This window comes from Lichenostomus cassidix, chromosome 29, assembly GCF_008360975.1.
Source record: "Lichenostomus cassidix isolate B80296 chromosome 29, HeHo_3.0, whole genome shotgun sequence".
In the NCBI taxonomy this organism is placed as follows: domain Eukaryota; kingdom Metazoa; phylum Chordata; class Aves; order Passeriformes; family Meliphagidae; genus Lichenostomus; species Lichenostomus cassidix.
The window spans coordinates 972,627-994,541 of NC_139509.1; the positions used below are offsets into that span (position 1 = coordinate 972,627).

The 21,915-nt window shown below is 58.8% G+C and overlaps 1 protein-coding gene and 1 long non-coding RNA gene across 6 annotated transcripts; one reads left to right on the top strand and one right to left on the bottom strand.

The window, feature by feature from the left end:
* Positions 1 to 263: 263 nt before the first annotated feature.
* Positions 264 to 20,250, top strand: LOC146425783 (heterogeneous nuclear ribonucleoprotein A1-like). Of its 4 annotated transcripts, none has more exons than XM_085041303.1 (11): positions 264 to 424; positions 5,284 to 5,400; positions 8,052 to 8,198; positions 9,074 to 9,284; positions 11,772 to 11,864; positions 11,942 to 12,073; positions 13,474 to 13,542; positions 13,695 to 13,871; positions 16,033 to 16,155; positions 18,312 to 18,374; positions 20,229 to 20,250. In XM_085041303.1, exons 1-10 carry the CDS (start codon positions 410 to 412, stop codon positions 18,365 to 18,367), a joined length of 1,140 nt encoding a protein of 379 aa, XP_084897429.1. In that variant the 5' UTR covers positions 264 to 409; the 3' UTR covers positions 18,368 to 18,374; positions 20,229 to 20,250. The 4 variants fall into 4 exon arrangements, with proteins under 4 accessions (XP_084897429.1, XP_084897430.1, XP_084897431.1 ...); XM_085041304.1 differs by having other exon boundaries at positions 11,975 to 12,073; XM_085041305.1 differs by lacking the exon at positions 13,474 to 13,542.
* Positions 5,492 to 6,646, bottom strand: LOC146425784 (uncharacterized). 2 transcript variants are annotated; one of them, XR_014846382.1, is made up of 4 exons: positions 6,629 to 6,646; positions 6,536 to 6,588; positions 5,934 to 6,052; positions 5,492 to 5,519 (listed from the first exon to the last, which is right to left on the bottom strand). It is a non-coding gene; the product is annotated as an uncharacterized LOC146425784 (long non-coding RNA). The 2 variants fall into 2 exon arrangements; XR_014846383.1 differs by lacking the exon at positions 6,629 to 6,646 and adding an exon at positions 6,154 to 6,173 and having other exon boundaries at positions 5,508 to 5,519; positions 5,934 to 6,032; positions 6,536 to 6,605.
* Positions 20,251 to 21,915: the final 1,665 nt, after the last annotated feature.

Consider the following 21,915-nt stretch of genomic DNA (forward strand, 5'->3'; position numbering starts at 1 on the left):
GTCGCTCCTCCCCCGCGCCCAACCAATCAGCGCCGAGCGGTGGGCGGGCTCACCGCCACGTCAGCCAATCGCCGGCGCGCCGGGGAGTCTCCGGGCCGGAGCGGGAAAAGCGGCGCTGGGCGTAGCCTCCGCCGCTCCATCCAATCAGCGCAAAGCGAGGGCGGGATGTATCCTCAAACAACCAATCACCGTCCGCGCCGCGGGCGGAGCGCGGCGGGCGAGCCAATCCAAGGGCGGCGGCGGGCGGCGGCGGCCAATGGGAGGCGGCGCGGGGGCCGGGCGGGCGGCGGGGGCGGCGGGGTGAGGCGGCGGCGCTCGCGTCGCTCGGCCCCTTTCCGTGTCGGCCCTCGCAGAGGGAGCATCGCGCGCTGCCGCCACCGCCCGGCCCGCCCCGCGCCGCGCCGCCGCCATGGCCAAGGCCGAGGTCAGCGCCCGCCATCTCTCACACCCCCCCCCTTTTCCCCCCTCACGGATCGCGCGGGATCGGTCGGTCGGTCGGTTTTTTTTTCCCCCCCATTCCGCCCTCCCGCCGGTTGTTCCTCCTCCCCTCAGCGCCTCACGGGCCGCTCGCCCTCACCGCGCCTGCGCGCGCCGCTCGTTCCCGCCGCTCCATCCCCCCTCCCCTCCCCCCCGCTCCCCTCAGCTCCCCTCACCGCGCAGGCGCCATGAGGGGTGGGGGGGGGGAGAACCGAGACTCTCTCTGCGCATGCGCGACCCCCGCCGCCCCCCCCCCACCCCCCCTCCGCGCGCGCTCCCGCGGCCACGTGCGCGGCCTTTGTGTCACTCGGTGTCGCTCGGTGTCACCCGGGAGGGGGGGGACGGCCAGATAGGGGGAGGGGGAGGTGGGTTAGGCGCTGGGGGTTGGGGGGAGGGGGAGGGGGATGGAGGGGGAGAAATTGGGGTTCTGGGGGGTTGGGGAGTGTGAAATTGGGGGTTGGGGGGTTTGGAGGGCTGAAATTTGGGGTTTGGGACGGAAATTGGGGCTGGGGGCCTTGGGGGGTTGGGGACTTCGACATTTGGAGTTGGGAGGGTTGGGATGTCTGAAAGTTGGGGTTTTGGGATCCAAAAATTGGGGCTGGGGGCTTTGAGGGGTTGGGGGAGCTTGAAATTTGGGGTTGGGGGTTTGAGATGTCTTAAAGTTGGGATTGGGGATCAAAAATTGGGGCTGGGGGCTTTGGGGAGTCTAAAATTTGGGGCTGGGAGGTTGGGGAGTTCAAAACTAGGTGTTGGGAGGGTTGGGATGTCTTAAAGTTGGGATTGGGGGATCCAAAAATTGGGGCTGGGGGCTTTGGGGAAACTAAAATTTGGGGTTGGGGGGGTTTGGAGGGCTGAAATTCGGGGTTTTGGGGTCCAAAAATTGGGGCTGGGGGCTTTGGGGGGGTTGGGGGAGTCTAAAATTTGGGGTTGGGAGGTCTGAAATTTGGGCTTGTTGGATCCAGGAATTGGGGCTGGGGGCTTTGGGGGGTTGGGGGAGTTCAAAGTTAGGGGTTGGGAGAGTTGGGAGGTCAGAAATTTGGGGTTGTGGGATCAAAAAATTGGGGCTGGGGGCTTTGGGGAGTCTGAAATTAGGGGTTTGGGAGGTTGGGGGAGTCTAAAATTTGGGCTTGGGGGGTTTGGGATGTCTGAAAGTTGGGATTGGGGGATCTAAAAATTGGGGCTGGGGGCTTTGGGGAGACTAAAATTAGGGGTTGGGAGGGTTGGGAGGTCTGAAATTTGGGGATTTGGGATCCAAAAATTGGGGCTGGGGGCTTTGGGGGGTTGGGGGAGTTCGAAATTTGGAGTTGGGAGGGTTGGGATGTCTGAAATTTGGGGTTTTGGGATGCAGAAATTGGGGCTTGGGGCTTTGAGAGGTTGGTGGAGTCCTAAATTTGGGGTTAGGAGGATTGGGATGTCTGAAATTTGGGGTTTTGGGACGCAGAAATTGGGGCTGGGGGCTTTGGGGGGTTGGGGGAGTTGGGAGGTCAGAAATTTGGGGTTTTGGGATCCAAAAATTGGGGCTGGGGGCTTTGAGAGGCTGGGGGAGTCAAAAATTTGGGGTTAGGGATGTCTGAAAGTTGGGATTGGGTGATCCAGAAATTGGGGCTGGGGGCTTGGGAGACTAAAATTAGGGTTAGGGGAGTTGGGAGGTCCGAAATTTGGGATTAGGAGGTCCGAAATTTGGGGCTGGGGGGGTTTGGAGGGCTGAAATTTGGGGTTTTGGGACCCAAAAATTGGGGCTGGGGGCTTTGAGAGGCTGGGGGAGTCCAAAATTTGGGGTTGGAGGAGTTGGGATGTCTGAAATTTGGGGTTTTGGCATCCAAAAATTGGGGCTGGGGGCACTGGGGGGTTGGGGGAGTCAAAAATTTACAGTTGGGAGGTCGGAAATTTGGGGGTTGGGGTTCAGAAATTTGGGGTTTTGGCATCCAAAAATTGGGGCTGGGGGCTTTGGGGGGCTGGGGGAGTCCAAAGTTAGGGGTTGGGAGGTCAGAAATTTGGGATTGTGGGATCCAAAATGGGGCTGGGGGCTTTGGAGGGCTGGGGGAGTTTGAAATTTGGGGTTGGGAGGGTTGGGATGTCCGAAATTTGGGGTTGGGATGTCTGAAATTTGGGGTTGTGGGATCCAAAAATTGGGGTGGTGGTGCTGAGGGGGCTGGAGGTCCCCAAAATAGGGTTGGGGATGAAATTGGGGTCCTGGGGGTCCAAATATTGGGGTTGGGGGCTTTGGGAGGCTGGGGGAGTCTAAAATTTGGGGTTGGGAGGTCGGAAATTTGGGGTTTTGGGTTCCAAATTGGGGCTGGGGGCTTTGGGGGGCTGGGGGAGTTTGAAATTAGGGGTTGGGAGTTTGAAATTTGGGATTGGGAGATCCGAAATTTGGGGTTTTGGGATCCAAAAATGGGGCTGGGGGCACTCAGGGGACTGACTGGTGGGCCCCAAAAATTGGGTCTGGGGGATGAAATTGGGGTCCTGGGGGTCCAGAAATTGGGGCTGGGGTCCCTAAAAGGAGCCACTGGGGGGTCTGGTGATCCCCAGCTGGGAACTGGGGATGCTCGAGGACCCTTTGACCCCAAAAACTGTGGGATGGAGGAGCTGGGGGTCCCCAAAAAAGGGTCTGGGGGCTTCAGACCCCCTCAGGATGGGGCTGGGGGCTCCCAGGGGGAATTTTGGGTTTTCAGGAGGGAATTTTGGGTTTCCAATTAAGATTTTTGGATTTCCAGGAGAGATTTTGGGGTTCCAGGGGGAATTTTGGGGTTCCAGGAGGGAATTTTGGGCTCCCAGGGGCAATTTTGAGGGTCCCAGGAGGGAATTTTGGGGTCCCAGGAGGGAATTTTGGGACGTCAGGATTTCCCTGCAGCTTTAGGGCGTCCCAGGGTGAAATTTGGGGTTTTAGGGCATCCCTGGAACTGGGAGTTGCTCTGTGGGGAGATTTGGGATGTCAGGAGCTTGGGGGGAGATCCCAGGAGGGATTTTGGGGTTCCAGGGGGAATTTTGGGATGTCAGGGGGAATTTTGAGATGTCAGGAGGGATTTTGGGATTCCAGGAGGGAATTTTGGGATTCCTGGAGGGAATTTTGGGTTTCCAGTTGAGGTTTTTGGGATCCCAGGAGAGATTTTGGGGTTTCCAGGAGAGATTTTAGGGTTCCAGGAGTGATTTTTGGGATCCCAGGAGAGACTTTTGGGATTCCAGGTGGGGTTTTGGGTTTCCAGGAAGGATTTTTGGGATTCCAGGAGGAATTTTGGGATGTCAACACCTCCCTGGAGTTTTGGGAGGATCCTAGGGGGAATTTGGGATGTCAGGAGCCACAGAGGGAATTCCAGGAAGGAATTTTGGGTTCCCAGGAGGGATTTCTGGGGTTCCAGGAGGGAATTTTGTGATTCCAGGTGAGATTTTTGAGTTTCCAGGAGCAGTTTTGGGTTTCCGGGATAGAGTTTTGGGATTCCAGGTGGGATTTTGGGCTTCCAGTAGAGAACTTTGAGTTTCCAGGAGAAATTTTTGGGTTTCCAGGGGAGATTTTTAGGTTTCCAGGTGAGATTTTGGGTTTCCAGGAGGGAATTTTGGGGTACCATGAGCGATTTTGGGATTCCAGGTGAGATTTTTGGGGTTCCAGGAGGGAATTTTGGGGTCTCAGGAGAGATTTTTGGGATCCCAGTAGAGATTTTTGGGTTTCCAGGAGGAAATTTGGGATGCCAGGATATATTTTGGGTTTCCAGGAGAAGGGAATTCTGGGTTTTCAGGAGGGATTTTTGAGTTTCCAGTAGAGATTTTTGGGTTTCCAGGAGGGGTTTTTGGGTTCCCAGTAGAGATTTTTGGGTTTTGAGGCAGGATTTTGGGATTCCAGGGGAAAATTTTGTGTTTCTAGCAGAGATTTTGGGTTTCCAGGAGGGATTTCAGGGTGCCAGGAGGGAATTTTGGGATTCCAGGAGAGAATTTTGGGTTTCCAGTAGAAATTTTAGGGTTTCCAGAAGGGCTTTTTGGATCCCAGTAGAGATTTTTGGGTTTCCAGGAGGAAATTTGGGATTCCAGGCAGGATTTTGGGATCCCAGCAGGTAATTTTAGGTTTCCAGGAAAGATTTTGGGATCCCAGTAGAGATTATTGGGATCCCAGTAGAGATTTTTGGGATTCCACAGGGGAATTTTGGGTTTCCAGGAGGGAATTTTGGGTTTTCAGGAGCGATTTTTGAGTTTCCAGGAGAGATTTTTGGATTCCAGTTGAAATTTTTGGGTTTCCAGGAGCAATTTTTGGGTTTCTAGGAGGCATTTTGTGATCCTAATAGAGATTTTTGTGTTTCCAGGTGTGATTTGGGGGTGCCAAGAAGGAATTTTGGGTTTCCAGGAGGGAATTTTGAGCTTCCAGGAGGGATTTTTGGATTCCAGGAGGCAATTTTGGGATTCCAGTAGAATTTTTTGGGTTTCCAGGAGGGATTTTTAGGGTTCCAGTAGAGATTTTCGGGTTTCAAGCAGAGATTTTGTGTTTCCTGGAGGGATTTCGTGATCCCAGGTGGGATTTTGGGATCCCAGGGGGAATTCTGGGGCTTCCCGGAGGAATTTTGGTTTTCCAGGAGGGAATTTGGGATTCCAGGATATATTTTGGGGTTCCAGTAGAGATTTTTAATTTTCCAGGAGAGGCTTTTGGGTTTCTGGGAGAGAATTTTAGGATTCCAGGAGGAATTTTTGGGTTTCTGGGTGGGATTTCGGGGTGCCAGGGGGGATTTTGGGATTCCAGGCCATCCCCAGAGCTGGATTAGGATGTTTTTGGGGTCTGGGGGTGTCCCCAACCCCGCTGTGACCCCAAATTTGTCCCCTCAGTCCCCGAAGGAGCCGGAGCAGCTCCGGAAACTCTTCATCGGCGGCTTGAGCTTCGAGACGACAGACGAGAGCCTGAGGAGCCACTTTGAGCAGTGGGGCACGCTCACCGACTGCGTGGTGAGGGGCTGACACCCTAAAACCGACCTGGGGACCCTAAAATTATCTCTGGGGACCCTAAAACTGAGCTGGGAGCCTAAATCCTGCCCTAAAACTGATCTGGGAGCTCTAAACCTCACCTGGGAGCCCTAAACCATCCCTGGGAGTCCAAATCCTACCCTAAAACTGAGCTGGGACCCTAAAACCATCCCTAAAACTGAGCTGGGATCCTAAAACCATCCCTAAAACTGAGCTGGGACCCTAAATCCTGCCCTAAAACTGAGCTGGGACCCTAAAACCATTCCTAAAACTGAGCTGGGACCCTAAATCCTGCCCTAAAACCATTCCTGGGAGTCCAAATCCTGCCCTAAAACTGATCTGGGAGCCTAAATCCTGCCCTAAAACTGAGCTGGGACCCTAAATCCTACCCTAAAACTGATCTGGGAGTCCAAAACCACCCCTGGGGACCCTAAAACCTGCTCTGAGACCCCAAATCCTACCCTAAAACCTGCTCGGGGGGCCCTAAACCTACTCTGGGGGCCCTAAAACCTTACCTGGGACCCCAAATCCTGTCCTAAAACTTTCTCTGGGGGCCCTAAACCCCATCTGGGACCCCAAATCCTATCCTAAAACCTCCTCTGGGGATCCTAAAACTGATCTGGGATCCCAAATCCTGCCCTAAAACTGATCTAGGACCCTAAAACTCACCTGGGAGCCATATCCATCCCTGGGACCTCAAATCCTACCCTAAAACCTGCTCTGGGAGCTCTAAACCTCACCTGGGATCCCGAATCCTACCCTAAAACCTGCTCTGGGGGGCCTGAACCTGACCTGGGAGCCCTAAACCATCCCTGGGACCCCAGATCCTACCCTAAAACCTGCTCTGGGGACCCTAAAACTCACCTGGGAGCCCAAAACCATCCCTGGGGACCCTAAAACTGATCTGGGACCCCAAAACAATCCCTGGGACCCCAGATCATGCCCTAAAACCTGCTCTGGGGGCCCTAAAACTCACCTGGGGGACCCTAAAACCATCCCTGGGGACCCTAAACCCCATCTGAGAGCCCAATTCCTACCCTAAAACCTTCTCTGGGAGCCCTAAACCACATCTGGGAGCCCTAAAACACATCTGCGACCCCAAATCCTGCCCTAAAACCTTCTCTGGGAGCCCTAAACCTGATCTGGGACCCCAAAACCATCCCTGGGACCCTAAATACTGCTTTGGGTACCCTAAACCTGATCTGGGAACCCTGAAACCTTCTCTGGGAGCCCAAATGCTGCTCTGGGACCCCAAAAAAATTCCTGGGGTCCCTAAAACTTTCTCTGGGAGCCCTAAACCCCATCTGGGACCCCAAATCCTCCTCTGGGGTCCCTAAAACCTTCTCTAGGAGCTCTAAACCTGCTCTGGGATCCCTAAAGCCATTCCTGGGACCCCAAATCCTTTAGGGTTTCCTAAATCCCTTCCTGGGGCCGCAAAACCCTCCCCAGGACACCACAGCTCCCCCGGTGTGTGTTGTCCTGTCCCCTGTGTCACCTGGGCGTGACCTGTGTGTGACCTGTGTGTGACCTGTGTGTGACCCTGTGCCTGCGTGTGTCGCCTGTCTGTCCCCAGAGTTGTGTGACATCTTCATCTGTGGCTCGCTTGTGTGTCACCTGTGTGTGACCCTGTCCCTGCGTGTGTTACCGGGGTGTCCCCAGCATTGTGTGTGTCACAGTTTCACCTGTGTGTGTCCCCGTTTTCTCATCTGTGTCACCTGTGTGTGTGTGTGTGTCCCCTCTCTGGTGTCCCCTGCCCACGTCTCCGTCACCCTGTGTCCCTGGCAGTGTCCCTTAGCTGTCCCCTGTGTCCATCCCCGTGTCCCCTGTGTTCATTCCACTGTCTTTGTGTCTGTTCTGCTGTCCCTGACCTGTCCCTGTGTCCCTTCCTGTGTCCCTAACCTGTTCCCTAACCTGTGTCCATGCCCATGTCCCTGTGTCCATTCTGCTGTCCCTCCCCGTGTCCCTGACCTGTCCCCTGTGTCCCTTCCTGTGTCCCTGACCTGTCCCTTGTGTACATGTCTGTGTCCCTGTGTCCATTTTGCTGTCCCTCCCCGTGTCCCTGACCTGTCCCCGTGTCCCTTCCTGTGTCCCTGACATGTCCCAGCATCCCTGACCTGTCCCCTGTGTCCATCCCCATGTCCCTGTGTTTATTGCATGGGATTTGTGTCTGTTCTGCTGTCCCTGACCTGTCCCTGTGTCTCTTTCTGTGTCCCTGACCTGTCCCTTGTGTACATGTCCGTGTCTCTGTGTTCATTCTGCTGTCCCTCCCCGTGTCCCTGACCTGTCCCCATGTCCCTGACCTATTCCTGTGTCCATCCCCATGTCCCTGTGTCCCTGACCTGTCCCTGATCTGTCCCCCTGTCCCCAGGTGATGCGTGACCCCAACACGAAGCGCTCGCGGGGGTTTGTCACATTGTGTCACACTGTGTCCCTGAGCTGTCCCTGAACTGTTTCCATGTCCCTGAGTTGTCCCTGTGTCCATCCCCATGTCCCTGAGCTGTCCCCGTGTCCCTTGTCCCCAGGTGATGCGGGACCCCAACACGAAGTGCTCGCGGGGGTTTGTGTTTGTCACACTGTGTCCCTGAGCTGTCCCTGAGCTGTCCCCACATCCCTGAGCTGTCCCCTGTCCCCAGGTGATGCGGGACCCCAACACGAAGCGCTCGCGGGGGTTCGGCTTTGTCACTTACTCCTCGGTGGAGGAGGTGGACGCTGCCATGAACGCTCGGCCGCACAAGGTGGACGGCAGGGTGGTGGAGCCCAAACGGGCAGTGTCCAGAGAGGTATGGGACACTGGGGACATTAGGGACACTGGGGACATTGGGGACACTGGGGACATTGGGGACATTGGGGACACTGGGGACACTGGGGACATTGGGGACACTGGGGACATTGGGGACATGGAGCCCAAACGGGCCGTGTCCAGAGAGGTATGGGGACACTGGGGACACTGGGGACATTGGGGACACTGGGGACACTGGGGACATTAGGGACACTGGGGACATTGGGGACACTGGGGACATTGGGGACATCGGGGACACGGCAGGGTGGTGGAGCCCAAACGGGCAGTGTCCAGAGAGGTTTGGGGACATTGAGGACACTGGGGACATTGGGGACATGGCAGGGACATGGCAGGGTGGTGGAGCCCAAACGGGCAGTGTCCAGAGAGGTACGCGGACATGGGGGACATTGGGGACATGGCAGGGACATGGAAGGGTGGTGGAGCCCAAACAGGCAGTGTCCAGAGAGGTTTGGGGACATTGGGGACAATGGGGACATGGAGCCCAAATGGGCCGTGTCCAGAGAGGTACGGGGACAGGCATAGGGGGTGGTGGCAGTGGGGACAGGGATATGGTCAGGGGTGGTGGTGACACTGGGCACAGGGACAGGGCTGGTGGCCATGCTGGGCTGTGTCCACTGCTCCTGGTGGTGGCACTGGGGACAGGGACAGGGCTGGTGGCCATGCTGGGCTGTGCCCGCTGCTCCTGGTGACAGTACTAAGGACAGAGACAGGGGTGATGATGACACTGGGGACAGGGACAGGGCTGGTAGCCACGCTGGGCTGGTCCGACTGCTCCTGGTGACAGCACTGCTGACAAGGACAGGGCTGGTGGCTGTCCCCGCTGTCCCCAACCCCAGTGCCACCCCCACCCCGCAGGACTCGCAGCGGCCCGGGGCGCACCTGACGGTGAAGAAGATCTTCGTTGGTGGCATCAAGGAGGACACGGAGGAGCATCACCTGCGCGACTACTTTGGCCAGTACGGCAAGATCGAGGTCATCGAGATCATGACCGACCGCGGCAGCGGCAAGAAGCGCGGCTTCGCCTTCGTCACCTTCGATGACCACGACTCCGTGGACAAAATCGTCAGTGAGTCCGGCTGGGGACACGGCTGGGAGTGATGCTGGTGGCACTGGGGACAGGGACAGGGATGGCTGGGACTGCTGTTCCTGCTGGTGGCACTGGGGACAGGGATAGCTGTGCCTCCTGCTCCCAATGGTGGCACTGGGGACAGGACAGGGATAGCTGTGCCCGGTGCTCCCAATGGTGGCACTGGGGACAAGGGTAGCTGTGCCCAGTGCTCCTAGTGGTGGCACTCAGGACAGGGACACAGGGACGGCTGTGCCTGCTGTTCCTGGTGGTGGTGGCACTGGGGACAGGGATGGCTGTGCCCAGTGCTCCCGGTGGTGGCACAGGGGACAGGGATGTGTGTGCCTGCTACTCATGGTGGTGGCACTGGGGACAGGGATGGCTGTGCCTCCTGCTGGTGGTGACACTGGGGACATGGCTGGGACCGCTGCTCCTGGTGGTGGTGGCACTGGGGACAGGGGACAAGGGTAGCTGTGCCAGGTGCTCCTGGTGGTGGCACTGGGGACAGGGACAAGGGTAGCTGTGCCCGGTGCTCCTGGTGGTGGTGGCACTAGGGACATGGCTGGGAGTGCTGCTGCTGCTGCTGGTGGCACTGGGGACAGGGTAGCTGTGCCCAGTGCTCCTGGTGGTGACACTGGACAGGGACAGGGTAGCTGTGCCTGCTGCTCCTGCTGGTGGTGGCACTGGGGACAGGGGTGGCTGTGCCTCCTGCTCCTGGTGGTGGCATTGGGGACAAGGGTAGTTGTGCCTGGTGCTCCTGGTGGTGGCACTGGGGACATGGCTGGGACTGCTGCTCCTGGTGGTGGCACTGGGGACAGGGTAGCGGTGGCTTCTGCTCCTGGTGGTGGCACTGGGGACAAGAGTAGCTGTGCCTGCTGTTCCTGGTGGTGGCACTGGGGACAGGGACAGGCTAGCTGTGCCCAGTGCTCCTGGTGGTGGCACTGGGGACATGGCTGGGACTGCTGCTGCTGGTGGTGGCACTGGGGACAGGGTAGCTATGCCTCCTGCTCCTGGTGGTGGCGCTGGGGACAGGGACAGGATGGCTGTGCCTGCCGCTCCTGGTGGTGGCACTAGGGACAGGGGAGGTTGTGCCTGGTGTTCCTCATGGTGGCACTGGACAGGGACAGGGTGGCTGTGCTTGCTTGTGACAGTGGACAAGGTCAGGGTGGCTGTGCCTGCTGCGCCTGGTGGTGGCACTGGGGACAGGGACAGGGGTGGCTTTGCCTGCTGTTGTCACTGGGCAAGGACAGGGGTGGCCATGCTGCGCCCGGTGGTGGCACTGAGGACAGGGACAGGGGTGGCCATGCCTGGTCATCCCAGTAGTGACACTGGACGAGGACAAGGGTGGCCATGGTGTTCCTGCTGCTCTTAGTGGTGGCACATGCCTGTCCTTTGTGTCACTTGGGATGGGGGTGACACACGGTGGGGTCACAGGAGCGGGGCAGGGGGGCTGAGAGGGTGGGGAGTCCCCAAACCAGGGGACAGCCAAGGGGACAGCTGCAGTGCCAGCCCTGTCCCTGAGCCCCCTGTCCCCACTGTCCTGAGACTGGGGAGTCCCCAAACCAGGGGACAGCCAAGGGGACAGCTGCAGTGCCAGCCCTGTCCCTGAGCCCCCTGTCCCCGCTGTCCTGAGACTGGGGAGTCCCCAAACCAGGGGACAGTCAGGGGGTCAGCTGTGGTGCCAGCCCCATCCCTGAGCCCCCTGTCCCTGCTGTCCCCACAGTCCAGAGGGTGGAGAGTCCCCAAACCAGGGGACAGCCATGGGGACAGCTGTGATGCCAGCCCTGTCCCTGTCCCCACAGTGCAGAGAGTAGGGAGTCCCCAAACCAGGGGTCAGCTGTGGTGCCAGCCACGGTGCCAGCCCCATCCCTGAGCCCCCTGTCCCCGCTGTCCCCACTGTCCCCGCAGTCCAGAAGTATCACACGGGGGTGAGAGGGTGGGGAGTCCCCAAAACAGGGGACAGCCGAGGGGACAGCTAGGGGCACAGCCATGGTGCCAGCCCCGTCCCTGAGTCCCTGTCCCCCCCGTGTCCCCGCTGTCCCCGCAGTCCAGAAATACCACACGGGGCTGAGAGGGTGGGGAGTCCCCAAACCAGGGGACAGCTGCAGGGACAGCCAAGGGGACAGCTAGGGGGGACAGCCATGGTGCCAGCCCCGTCCCTGAGCCCCTGTCCCCCCCGTGTCCCCGCTGTCCCCGCAGTCCAGAAGTACCACATGGGGCTGAGAGGGTGGGGAGTCCCCAAACCAGGGGACAGCCGAGGGGACAGCCGAGGGCACTGCTGAGGGGACAGCCGAGGGGTGAGCCAAGGGGACAGCCATGGTGCCAGCCCTGTCCCTGAGCCCCTGTCCCCGCTGTCCCCACAGTCCAGAAGTACCACATGGGGGTGAGAGGGTGGTGAGTCCCCAAACCAGGGGACAGCCAAGGGCACAGCCATGGTGCCAGCCCCATCCCTGAGCCCGTGTCCCCCTGTCCCCCCTGTCCCCGCAGTCCAGAAGTACCACACGGTGAACGGGCACAACTGCGAGGTGCGCAAGGCTCTGTCCAAGCAGGAGATGGCCAGCGCCTCGGCCGGCCAGCGAGGTGAGCGCTCCGCCCGCTGTCCCCGGCTGTCCCCGCCCCTGTCACCCGCCACCCGTGCCACCCGCGCTGTGCCTAAGGCTGTGCCCCCCCCCCGCCCCCTCCCCTCCTAGGCCGCAGCGGTTCCGGAAACTTCGGCGGTGGCGGCGGCGGCCGCGGTGGCTTCGGCGGAGGTGACAACTTCAGCCGCGGGGGCAACTTCGGGGGGCGTGGTGAGTGAGGGGCTGGGGTGAGAGCCAGGGTGGGACACACAGGGGACAGGGACACCCTGGGATGGGACCTACTGGGGACAGGGACACCCCGGGATGGGACCTACGAGGGACACGGACACCCAGGGATGGAACTTTGCAGGGACAGGGACACCCTGGGATGGAGCCTACTGGGGACAGGGACACCCTGGGATGGGACCCCCAGGGGACAGGGACTCTGTAGGGAGAGGACCCCCAAAATGGAATCCTGTGGGGACAAGGACACCCTGGGATGGAACCCTGCAGGGACAGGGACCTTTCAGGGACTGGAATCCCCTGGGGACAGGAACCCTGCGGGGACACGGACCTCCAGAATGGAACCCTGCAAGGACAGGGACCCCCAGAATGGCGCCCTGCAGGGACAGGGACCTCCAGGGGTGGCACCCCCAGGGACAGCATCCTGAGGGGACAGAAACCCCAGGAATGCACCCCCCCCAGATGGAACCCCCTGGGGACAGGGATACCCTGATGGCCACTGCCACTCCACTGCCCTACTGGTGTCCCCAGGCTCTGGTGCCCGTGCCCTGGTGGTGCCCATGCCCTGGCAGTATCCAGTACCAGTGCTCTGGCAGTGTCCAGTGCCCATGCCCCAGCGGTGCCCTGGCAGTGTCCATGCCCTGGCAGTGTCCATGCCCTGCCCGGTACCCCGGCAGTGCCCGGTGCCCGTGCCCCGGCGGTGCCCTGGCAGTGTCCATGCCCTGGCAGTGTCCATGTCCTGCCCGGTGCCCTGGCAGTGTCCATGCCCTGGCAGTGTCCATGTCCTGCCCGGTGCCCCGGCAGTGTCCATGCCCCGGCAGTGTCCATGCCCCGGCAGTGTCCATGCCCTGGCAGTGTCCGGTACCCTGGCAGTGTCCATGCCCTGGCAGTGTTCATACCCTGGCAGTGTTCATACCCTGGCAGTGTCCATACCCCGGCAGTGTCCATGCCCTGCCCGGTGCCTGTGCCCCAGCAGTGCCCTGGGCAGTGTCCATGCCCTGGCAGTGTCCATGCCCTGCCCGGTACCCCGGCAGTGCCCGGTGCCCGTGCCCCAGCGGTGCCCTGGCAGTGTCCATACCCTGGCAGTGTCCATACCCTGGCAGTGTCCATACCCTGGCAGTGTCCATGCCCTGGCAGTGTCCATGTCCTGCCCGGTACCCCGGCAGTGTCCATACCCTGCCCAGTGCCCTGGCAGTGTCCATACCCTGGCAGTGTCCATGCCCTGGCAGTGTCCATGTCCTGCCCGGTACCCCGGCAGTGTCCATACCCTGCCCAGTGCCCTGGCAGTGTCCATGCCCTGGCAGTGTCCATACCCCGGCAGTGTCCATACCCCGGCAGTGCCCGGTGCCCGTGCCCCGGCGGCGCCCCAGCGCGGTTTATCTTTCCAGGTGGGTTTGGCGGCGGCGGCCGCTCCGGCGCTTACGGCGGCGACGGATTTAATGGATTTGGCGCCGACGGTAAGGCCAGGCCAGGCCAGGCCGTGCCCAGCCCGCGGGCAGCGCCAGGACACTGCCCGGCCCCGCCAGCCGCCCGCCTGCCCGCCCAGCCCGGAGCCCGGCCAGCCGCCGCGCCGCCCCGGGAGCTCCAACCTCCCCCTCTCTGTCCCCAGGCTACGGCGGCGGCGGCGGCCCGGGCTACTCGGGGGGCAACCGTGGCTACGGCGGCAGCGGCTCCTACGATGGCTACAACAACGGCGGCGGTGGCTTCGGCGGCGGCAGCGGCGGCAGGAGGCCGGCAAGGGGACCAGCGCTGGCCGTGCGCAACGGGCTGGCCGAGGCGGGGACAGGTGGGACATGGGGACATGGGTGGGGCATCCTGGGGACACAGGTGGGACATTCTGGGGGTACAGGTGGGACATCCTGGGGGGCACAGGTGGGACACTCTGGGGACCCTGGGGGCGCAGGTGGGGCATGGGGACAGGTGGGGCACTCTGGGGGCACTGGTGGGACATCCTGGGGGGCACTGGTGGGACATTGGGGACACAGGTGGGGCACTCTGGGGGTACAGGTGGGACATCCTGGAGGGCACAGGTGGGACATTGGGGACACCGGGGCACAGGGGACACAGGTGGGACATGCTGGGGGGCACAGGTGGGACATCCTGGGGGACACAGGTGGGACATGCTGGGGGGCACAGGTGGGGCATTGGGGGCACAGGTGGGATACCCTGGGGGCACAGGTGGGACACAGGTGGGGCATTGGGGACACAGGTGGGGACACCAGGGCACAGGGGATACAGGTGGGGCACTTCGGGGGTACAGGTAGGACATCCTGGGGGGCACTGGGGGACGTAGGTAGAGTGCAGGTGGGACATCCTGGGGGGCACAGGGCACAGGTGGAGCATGGGGACACAGGGGCACAGGGGATACGGGTGGGGCATTGGGGACACAGGTGGGATTCTGTGGGGATACAGGTGGGACATCCTGGGGGGCACAGGTGGGGACACCAGGACACAGGTGGAATTCCCTGGGGGCACAGGTGGGGGCACAGGTGGGACACTGGGGACATAGGTGGGACACAGGTGGGACATCCTGGGGAGCCTGTGGGCACAGGTGGGACACAGGTGGGGCACTCTGGGGACCCTGAGGGCACAGGAGGCACAGGTTGGGCACCCCAGGGACCCTGAGGGCACAGGTGGGGACACCGGGGACACAGGTAGGGGCACAGGGGACAGGTGGGACAGTCTGGAGACCCTGAGGGCACAGGTGGGGCACCCCAGGGACCCTGGGGACACAGGTGGGGACACCAGGGCACAGGTGGGGGACTGGTGGGACATCTTGGGGACACAGGTGGGACACCCTGGGGGCACAGGTGGGGCACAGGTAGGCTTGGGGCAGATCTGGGATGCCCCCCAGGAAAGCTGTGGCTCCTGGGGGAATTGGCACCTCCTGGTGCTTGGGGGGTCTGGGGAAACCTTTTTGGGGTGTTTGGGATCCAGAGAAACCTTCTTGGGGTTTTTGGGATCTCAGTTAAACTATCCTGGTGCTCCCGGGGTGTTTTGGGATCCAGAGAAACCTTTTTGGGGTTTTTGGGATCTGGGGAAACCTTCTGGGGTTTTTGGGATCTGGGGAAACCTTCTGGGGTGTTTGGGATCCTTGGAAACCTTCCCGGGCTGTTTGGGATCCCAGTTAAATCATCCTGGGGTTTTTAGGATCCAGGGAAACGTTCCTGGGGTGTGTGAGATCCCAGGGAACTTTTTCTGGGGTTTTTGGGATTTGGGGAAACTTTTCTGGGATGTTTGGGGTCTCAGTTAAGCCTTCTTGGAGCTCCCAGAGCTTTTGGGATTCAGGGAAACCCAATCCCCCCATCCCAGAGACCCCAATTCCCCCATCCCACTGTCCCCCCTGACCCCAAATTCCCCCTAACCCCAAATCCTCGCTGACCCCGCTATGTTCCCCTGACCCCAAGTGTTCCCCCTCACCCCAAATCCCCCCAACCCCAAATTCCCCCTGACTCCACAATGTCCCCCCGACCCCAGGTGTTCCCCTTGACCCCAAATCCCTGCTGACCCCACAGTGTCCCCCTGACCCCAAATTGACCCCAAATGCCACACAGACCCCAAACTGACCCCAAATCCCCAACCCGAAATCCCCTGACCCCAAAGCCCTGCCAACCTTCACAGGTGTCCCCCTGACCCCAAATGCCTCAACCCCACAATGTCCCCCTGACTCCACAGTGTCTCCCCTGACCCAATCCCCCTTGACCCCAAATCTCCCTGACCCCACAATGTCCCCCCAAATCCCTGCTGACCCCACAAGTCCTCCCTGACCCCAAATTGACCAAAGCCCCCTGACCCCAAACCCCTAATCCCACAGTGTCCCCTGACCCCAAATTGACCCCAAACCCCCACTGACCCCAAATCCCCCAACCCGAAATCTTCCTGACCCCAGAGTGTCCCACTGACCCCAAACTGACCCCAAACCCCTGCTGACCCCGCTGACCCCGCAGGCAGCAATTTCGGGGGCGGCGGGAGCTACAACGACTTCGGCAGCTACAACAACCAGGCGTCCAGCTTCGGCCCCATGAAGGGGGGCAGCTTCGGGGGGCGCAGCTCGGGGCCCTACGGCGGCGGTGAGACCCCAAAAAATACCCTAAATGGGGTGGGGAGACCCCAAAAAATACCCTAAATGTACTGGGGTGATCCTAAAATGTACTGGGGAGACCCTAAAGAGTAAGGGGGGCAGCTTCGGGGGGCGCAGCTCGGGGCCCTACGGCGGTGGTGAGACCCCAAAAATATCCTAAATGTACTGGGGAGACCCCAAAAATACCCTAAATGTACTGGGGCAGCTTCGGGGGGCGCAGCTCGGGGCCCTACGGCGGCGGTGAGACCCCAAAACCACCCTGGAGGACCCCAAAAATACCCTAAATGTACTGGGGAGACCCCAAAAAATATCCTAAATGTATTGGGGAGATCCTAAAGGGTACTGGAGGGACCCTAAATGTACTGGGGCAGCTTCGGGGGGTGCAGCTCGGGGCCCTACAGCAGTGGTGAGACCCCAAAAAATATCCTAAATGGGGTGGGGAGACCCCAAAAAATATCCTAAATGTACTGGGGAGACCCCAAAAAATATCCTGGGAGACCCTAGAAATACCCTAAATGTATTGGGGCAGCTTTGGGGGGCGCAGCTCGGGGCCCTACAGCGGCGGTGAGACCCCAAAACCACCCTGGGGGATCCCAAAAATATCCTAAATGTACTGGGGAGACCTTAAAGGGTATTGGGGCAGCTTTGGGGGGCGCAGCTCGAGGTCCTACGGCGGCGGTGAGACCCCAAAAAATACCCTAAATGTATTGGGGAGACCCCAAAAATACCCTAAATGTACTGGGGCAGCTTCAGGGGGTTCAGCTCGGGGCTCTATGGCAGCGGTGAGACCCCAAAAAATATCCTAAATGTACTGGGGAGACCCTAAATGTATTGGGGAGACCCTAAAGGGTACTGGGGCAACTTCGAGGGGTGCAGCTTGGGGCCCTACGGTGGTGGTGAGACCCCAAAAAATATCCCGGGAGACCCCAAAAATACCCTGGGGGACCCTAAATCTATGGGGGCAGCGTCAGGGGGCGCAGCTCGGGGCCCTACGGCGGCGGTGAGACCCCAAAAATATCCTAAATGTACTGGGGAGACCCTAAAATGTACTGGGGAGACCCCAAAAATACCCTAAATGTACTGGGGCAGCTTTGGGGGGTGCAGCTCGGGGCCCTACGGCGGCAGTGAGACCCCAAAATACCCTAAATGTACTGGGGTGATCCTAAAGGGTACTGGGGCAGCTTCGGGGGGCGCAGCTCAGGGCCCTATGGCAGCAGTGAGACCCCAAAAATATCCTAAATGTACTGGGGAGACCCCAAAAAATATCCTAAATGGGGTGGGGAGATCCTGAAGTGTATTGGGGCAGCTTCGGGGGGCGCAGCTCGGGGCCCTACGGCAGTGGTGAGACCCTAAAAAATACGCTGGGGGATCCCAAAAATACCCTGGGGGATCCTAAATATACTGGGGAGATCCTAAAGTGTACTGAGGAAACCCTAAAATATATTGAGGAGCCTATAAAGTTTATTGGGGAGACCCCAAAATGTACTGGGGGATCCCAAAATGTACTTGGAAGACCCTAAAATGTACTGGGGAGACCCCAAAATTTGCTGGGGGATCCTGAAATGTACTGGGAAGACCTTAAATTGTATTGGGAAGACCCTAAGTGTATTGGGAAGACCCTAAAGTGTACTGGGGGATCCCAAAATGTATTGGGAAGATCCTAAAATGTATTGGGGAGACCCCAAAATATATTTGGGAGACCCTAAGATGTATTGGGGAGATTCCAAATATACTGGGAAGACCTTAACATGTATTGAGGAGACCCCAAAATGTTCTGGGGGGATCTCAAAATGCATTGGGAAGATCCCAAAATGTTCTGGGGGATCCCAAAACATACTGGGGAGACCCCAAAATGTACTGGGGAGACCCCAAAATGTACTGGAGAGATCCTAAATGTACTGGGAAGACCCCAAAATGTAGTTGGAAGACCCTAAAATGTAGTTGGAAGACCCCAAAATATACTGGGGGATCCCTAAATGTATTGGGGAATCCTGAAATGTATTGGGGAGACCCTAAATGTATTTGGAACACCCCAAAATGTATTGGGAAGATCCCAAAATATTCTGGGGGATCCCAGAGTGTCCTGGGGGACCCCAAACTGTCCCCTGGTGGTTTTTGGGGTCGCTAACCCCGCTGACCCCACAGGTGGCTACGGGAGCTCCAGCGGAGGTGGCAGCTATGGAGGAGGGAGGAGGTTTTAATGGCCAGGTGAGGAAATGGGGAAAAATGGGGAAATGGGGGAAAAATGGGGGGAAAATGGGGGGAAAATGAGGGGGAAAAATGGGGAAAAATGGGATAAAATGGAAAATGTGGGAAAAAGGGAAATAGGGAAAATGGGGAAAATGGGGGAAAAGGGTGGGAAAATGGGGGGATGGGAAAAAATGGGGAAAAATTGTGGGAAAATGAGAAAAAGGGTGGGGAAAATGGGGAAAAAATGGGAAATATAGGGGGGAAAATAGGGGGAAATGGGAAAAATGGGGAAAAATGGGGGAAAAATAGGGAAAAAATGGGGAAAAATAGGGAAAAATGGTAGAATGGGAGGAAATGAGGAAAAATGGGAAAAGTGTGGGAGAAAATGGGAGGAAAATGGGGGAATGGGAAAAGTGGGGAAAACATGGGGGAAAAATGGGGAAAAAATGGGGAAAATTGGGGGAAAACGGGAAAAAGGGTGGGGGAAAAATGGGAGGAAATGTGGGTGAAATAGGGGGGAAAATGGGAAAAGGGGAAAATGAGGGGAAAAATGGGAAAAGTAGGGGAGAAAAAAGAAAAGGGTGGGGAAAAAAGGGGAAAATGGGAAAAGTAGGGGGAAAAATGGGGAAAGATGGGGGAAAATGGGGGGGGAAATGGGAAAAGTAGAGGGAAAAATGGTGGGGAAAAAGGGAAAATGGTGGGGAAAAGAAATGGGGAAAAATGGGAGGAGTGGGGAAAAACATGGGAAAAGTGAGAGGAAAAAAAAGTGAGGGGAAAAAAGTGGAGAAGTGGGGAAAAAAATGGGAAAAGTGGGGAAAAATGAGGGGAGAAATGGGAAAAACTGGCAGGGAAAGGATGGGAATGAGGGGAGAGGGTGGAGCTGGGAATTCAGTGGGGTTGGGGTTTGGGGTTGGGATTTGGGTTGGGGTTTGGGATTTAGGGTTGGGGTTTGGGTTGGGATTTGAGGCTGGAATTTGGGGCTGGGATTTCAGTTGTGATTTAGGGCTGGGATTTGGGATTGGGATTTGAGGTTGGGATTTCGGGCTGGGATTTGGGGCCAAGATGTGGGCTGGGTTTGGGGCCGGGGTTTCGATTGTGATTTAGGGCAGGATTTGGGGTTGGGATTTGGGACTGAGGTTTGGGACAGCATTTGGGTTGGGATTTGGGGGCAGGATTTGGGGCTGGGGTTTGGGACCAGGATTTCAGTTGTGATTTAGGGCAGGATTTGGGCTGGGGTTTGGGGCTGGGATTTGGGGTTGGGGTTTTGGACTGAGGTTTGGGACAGCATTTGGGTTGGGATTGGGGCCGGGATTTCAGTTGTGATTTAGGGCAGGATTTGGGGCAAGATTTGGGCTGGGATTTGGGGTTGGGGTTGGGGTTGGAGGCCAGGATTTGGGGCCAAGATTTGGGGGTGGGATTGGTGCCAGAATTTAGGGTCAGGGTTTGGGCTGGAATTTAGGGTCAGGGTTTGGGCTGGGATTTGGGGCTGGGATTTAAGGTTGGGGTTTGGGCTGGAATTTGGGGCTAGGATTTGGGACTTGTTTGGGGTTGGGCTGTGGGACTAAGGCTTGGGGACAGCATTTGGGGCCGGGATTGGGCTGGGATTTGGGGCTGAGTTTGGACTGGGGTTTGGGGTTAGGATTTGGGGCCAAGCTTTGGGCTGGGATTGGTGCTGGAATTTGGGGCCAGGGTTTAGGCTGGGATTTAGGGTTGGGGCTTGGGCTGGGATTTCAGGTTGGGATTTAGGGCTGGGATGCAGGACTGGGATTTGGCTCTGGCAGCATTCAGCCTCTGCCAATCCCAATCCCACCCCAATCCCAAATCCCAATAACCCCAAAAATCCCAAACCCTAACCCCCCATGTGTCCCACAGGCAGGATCCCAGCTGGGGCAGCACCACCAGGCCGAGACCCCAAACACCTCTGGGGACCCCAAAACCCCCTGGGGACCCTCTGGGGACCCCAAAACCCCCTTGGGGACCCCAAAACCACCCCTGGGGACACTGTGGGGTCCCCAAGGTGTGGGGTGACCCCGTAGTTCCCAGGGAGCAGCCGGAATTCCCTCTGTCCTGTACTTCCCTCCTCCCCTCCCTCAATAAATGTCTTTTGGGTTTTTTTTTTTTAAATTATTATTTTATTTTTAATTTTTTTTTTCTTTTTTTTTTTTTTAACTGTTAAGAACGGATTTTTGGAGGTCGCCTCCCGATTGGTCGCCTCAGCTGTCAATCACAGCCTGGCTCCGCCCCTTTTCCCAACGCCCCGCCTCTTTTGTCACCCTGGGTGTCCCCAGAGTGTCCCCAGGGTGTCCCCAAGTGTCCCCAGGGGTGCCAACCCCCCCCCTGCCACTAATTGCCACCTTGCCTTTTGTAGGAGCCGCCGGCCCCGGGAGCGAGCCGCGAGGTGACTCTGGGGACTTTGGGGACATTTGGGGACATTGGGGACATCGGGTCACCCGCCCCCCCAGCCCCCCCAGCGCCCGCGGGACCCCCGGAGGTGCCCCAATAAAGGGTATTTTTGTACTCGTGTCCCTGCCGTGTGTGGGGACAGGGCGGGGCGGGGCGGGGGGACAACGGGGACACTGTGGGGACATCGTGGGGACACTGGGGACATGATGGGGACACTGCGGGGACATGATAGGGACTGTGGGGACACTGCAGGGACACTCTGGGGACACTGTGGGGACACTGTGGACATGATGGAGACACTGGGGACACTGTGGGGACATCGTGGGGACATGATAGAGACATGATGGGGACACTGCGGGGACATCGTGGGGACACTGGGGACACTGCAGGGACATGATGGGGACACTGTGGGGACACTGCGGGGACACTCTGGGGACACTGTGGACATGATGGAGATACTGGGGACACTGTGGGGACATCGTGGGGACACTGTGGGGACATGATGGGGACACTGTGGGGACATTATGGGGACATCGTGGGGACACTGGGTGGACACGATGAAGACAGGGACATCGTGGGGACAGGGACACTGTGGGGGCATCGTGGGGACACGGGACACTGTGGGGACACTGAGGACAGGGACATTGTGGGGACACTGTGGGGACAGGGTAGGGACATGATGGAGACACTGGGGACACTGTAGGGACACCGAGGGGACACTGTGGGGACACTGGGGATACTGTGTGGGGACATGATGGGGACAGGGACACTGGGGACACCGTGGGGACACCGTGGAGACATGATGGGGACACTGCAGGGACAGTGTGGGGACACTGGGGACGTCGTGGGGACACTGTGGGGACACCATGGGGACACTGGGTACATGATAGGGACATCATGGGGACACTGGGGACGTCATGGGGACATCATGGGGGACACTGTGGACACGATGGAGACACTGGGGACACCATGGGGACATCATGGGGACATGATGGGCACATACTGGGGACAGGGACACCATGGGGACAGGGACACTGTGGGGACAGGGACACTGTGGGGACACTGCAGGGACACTGCGGGGACACCGTGGGGACAGGGACATGGTGGGGACGTGATGGGGACAGGGACACTGGGGACATCATGGAGACACTGGGGA

Bases quoted from the DNA above. Each gene is read 5' to 3' on its own strand.
- LOC146425783 (XM_085041303.1), top strand. The intron at 5,401-8,051 runs GTGAGGGGCTGA...CCCTGTCCCCAG, and splicing joins GCACGCTCACCGACTGCGTG to GTGATGCGGGACCCCAACAC. The intron at 13,872-16,032 runs GTGGGACATGGG...CTGACCCCGCAG, and splicing joins GCTGGCCGAGGCGGGGACAG to GCAGCAATTTCGGGGGCGGC.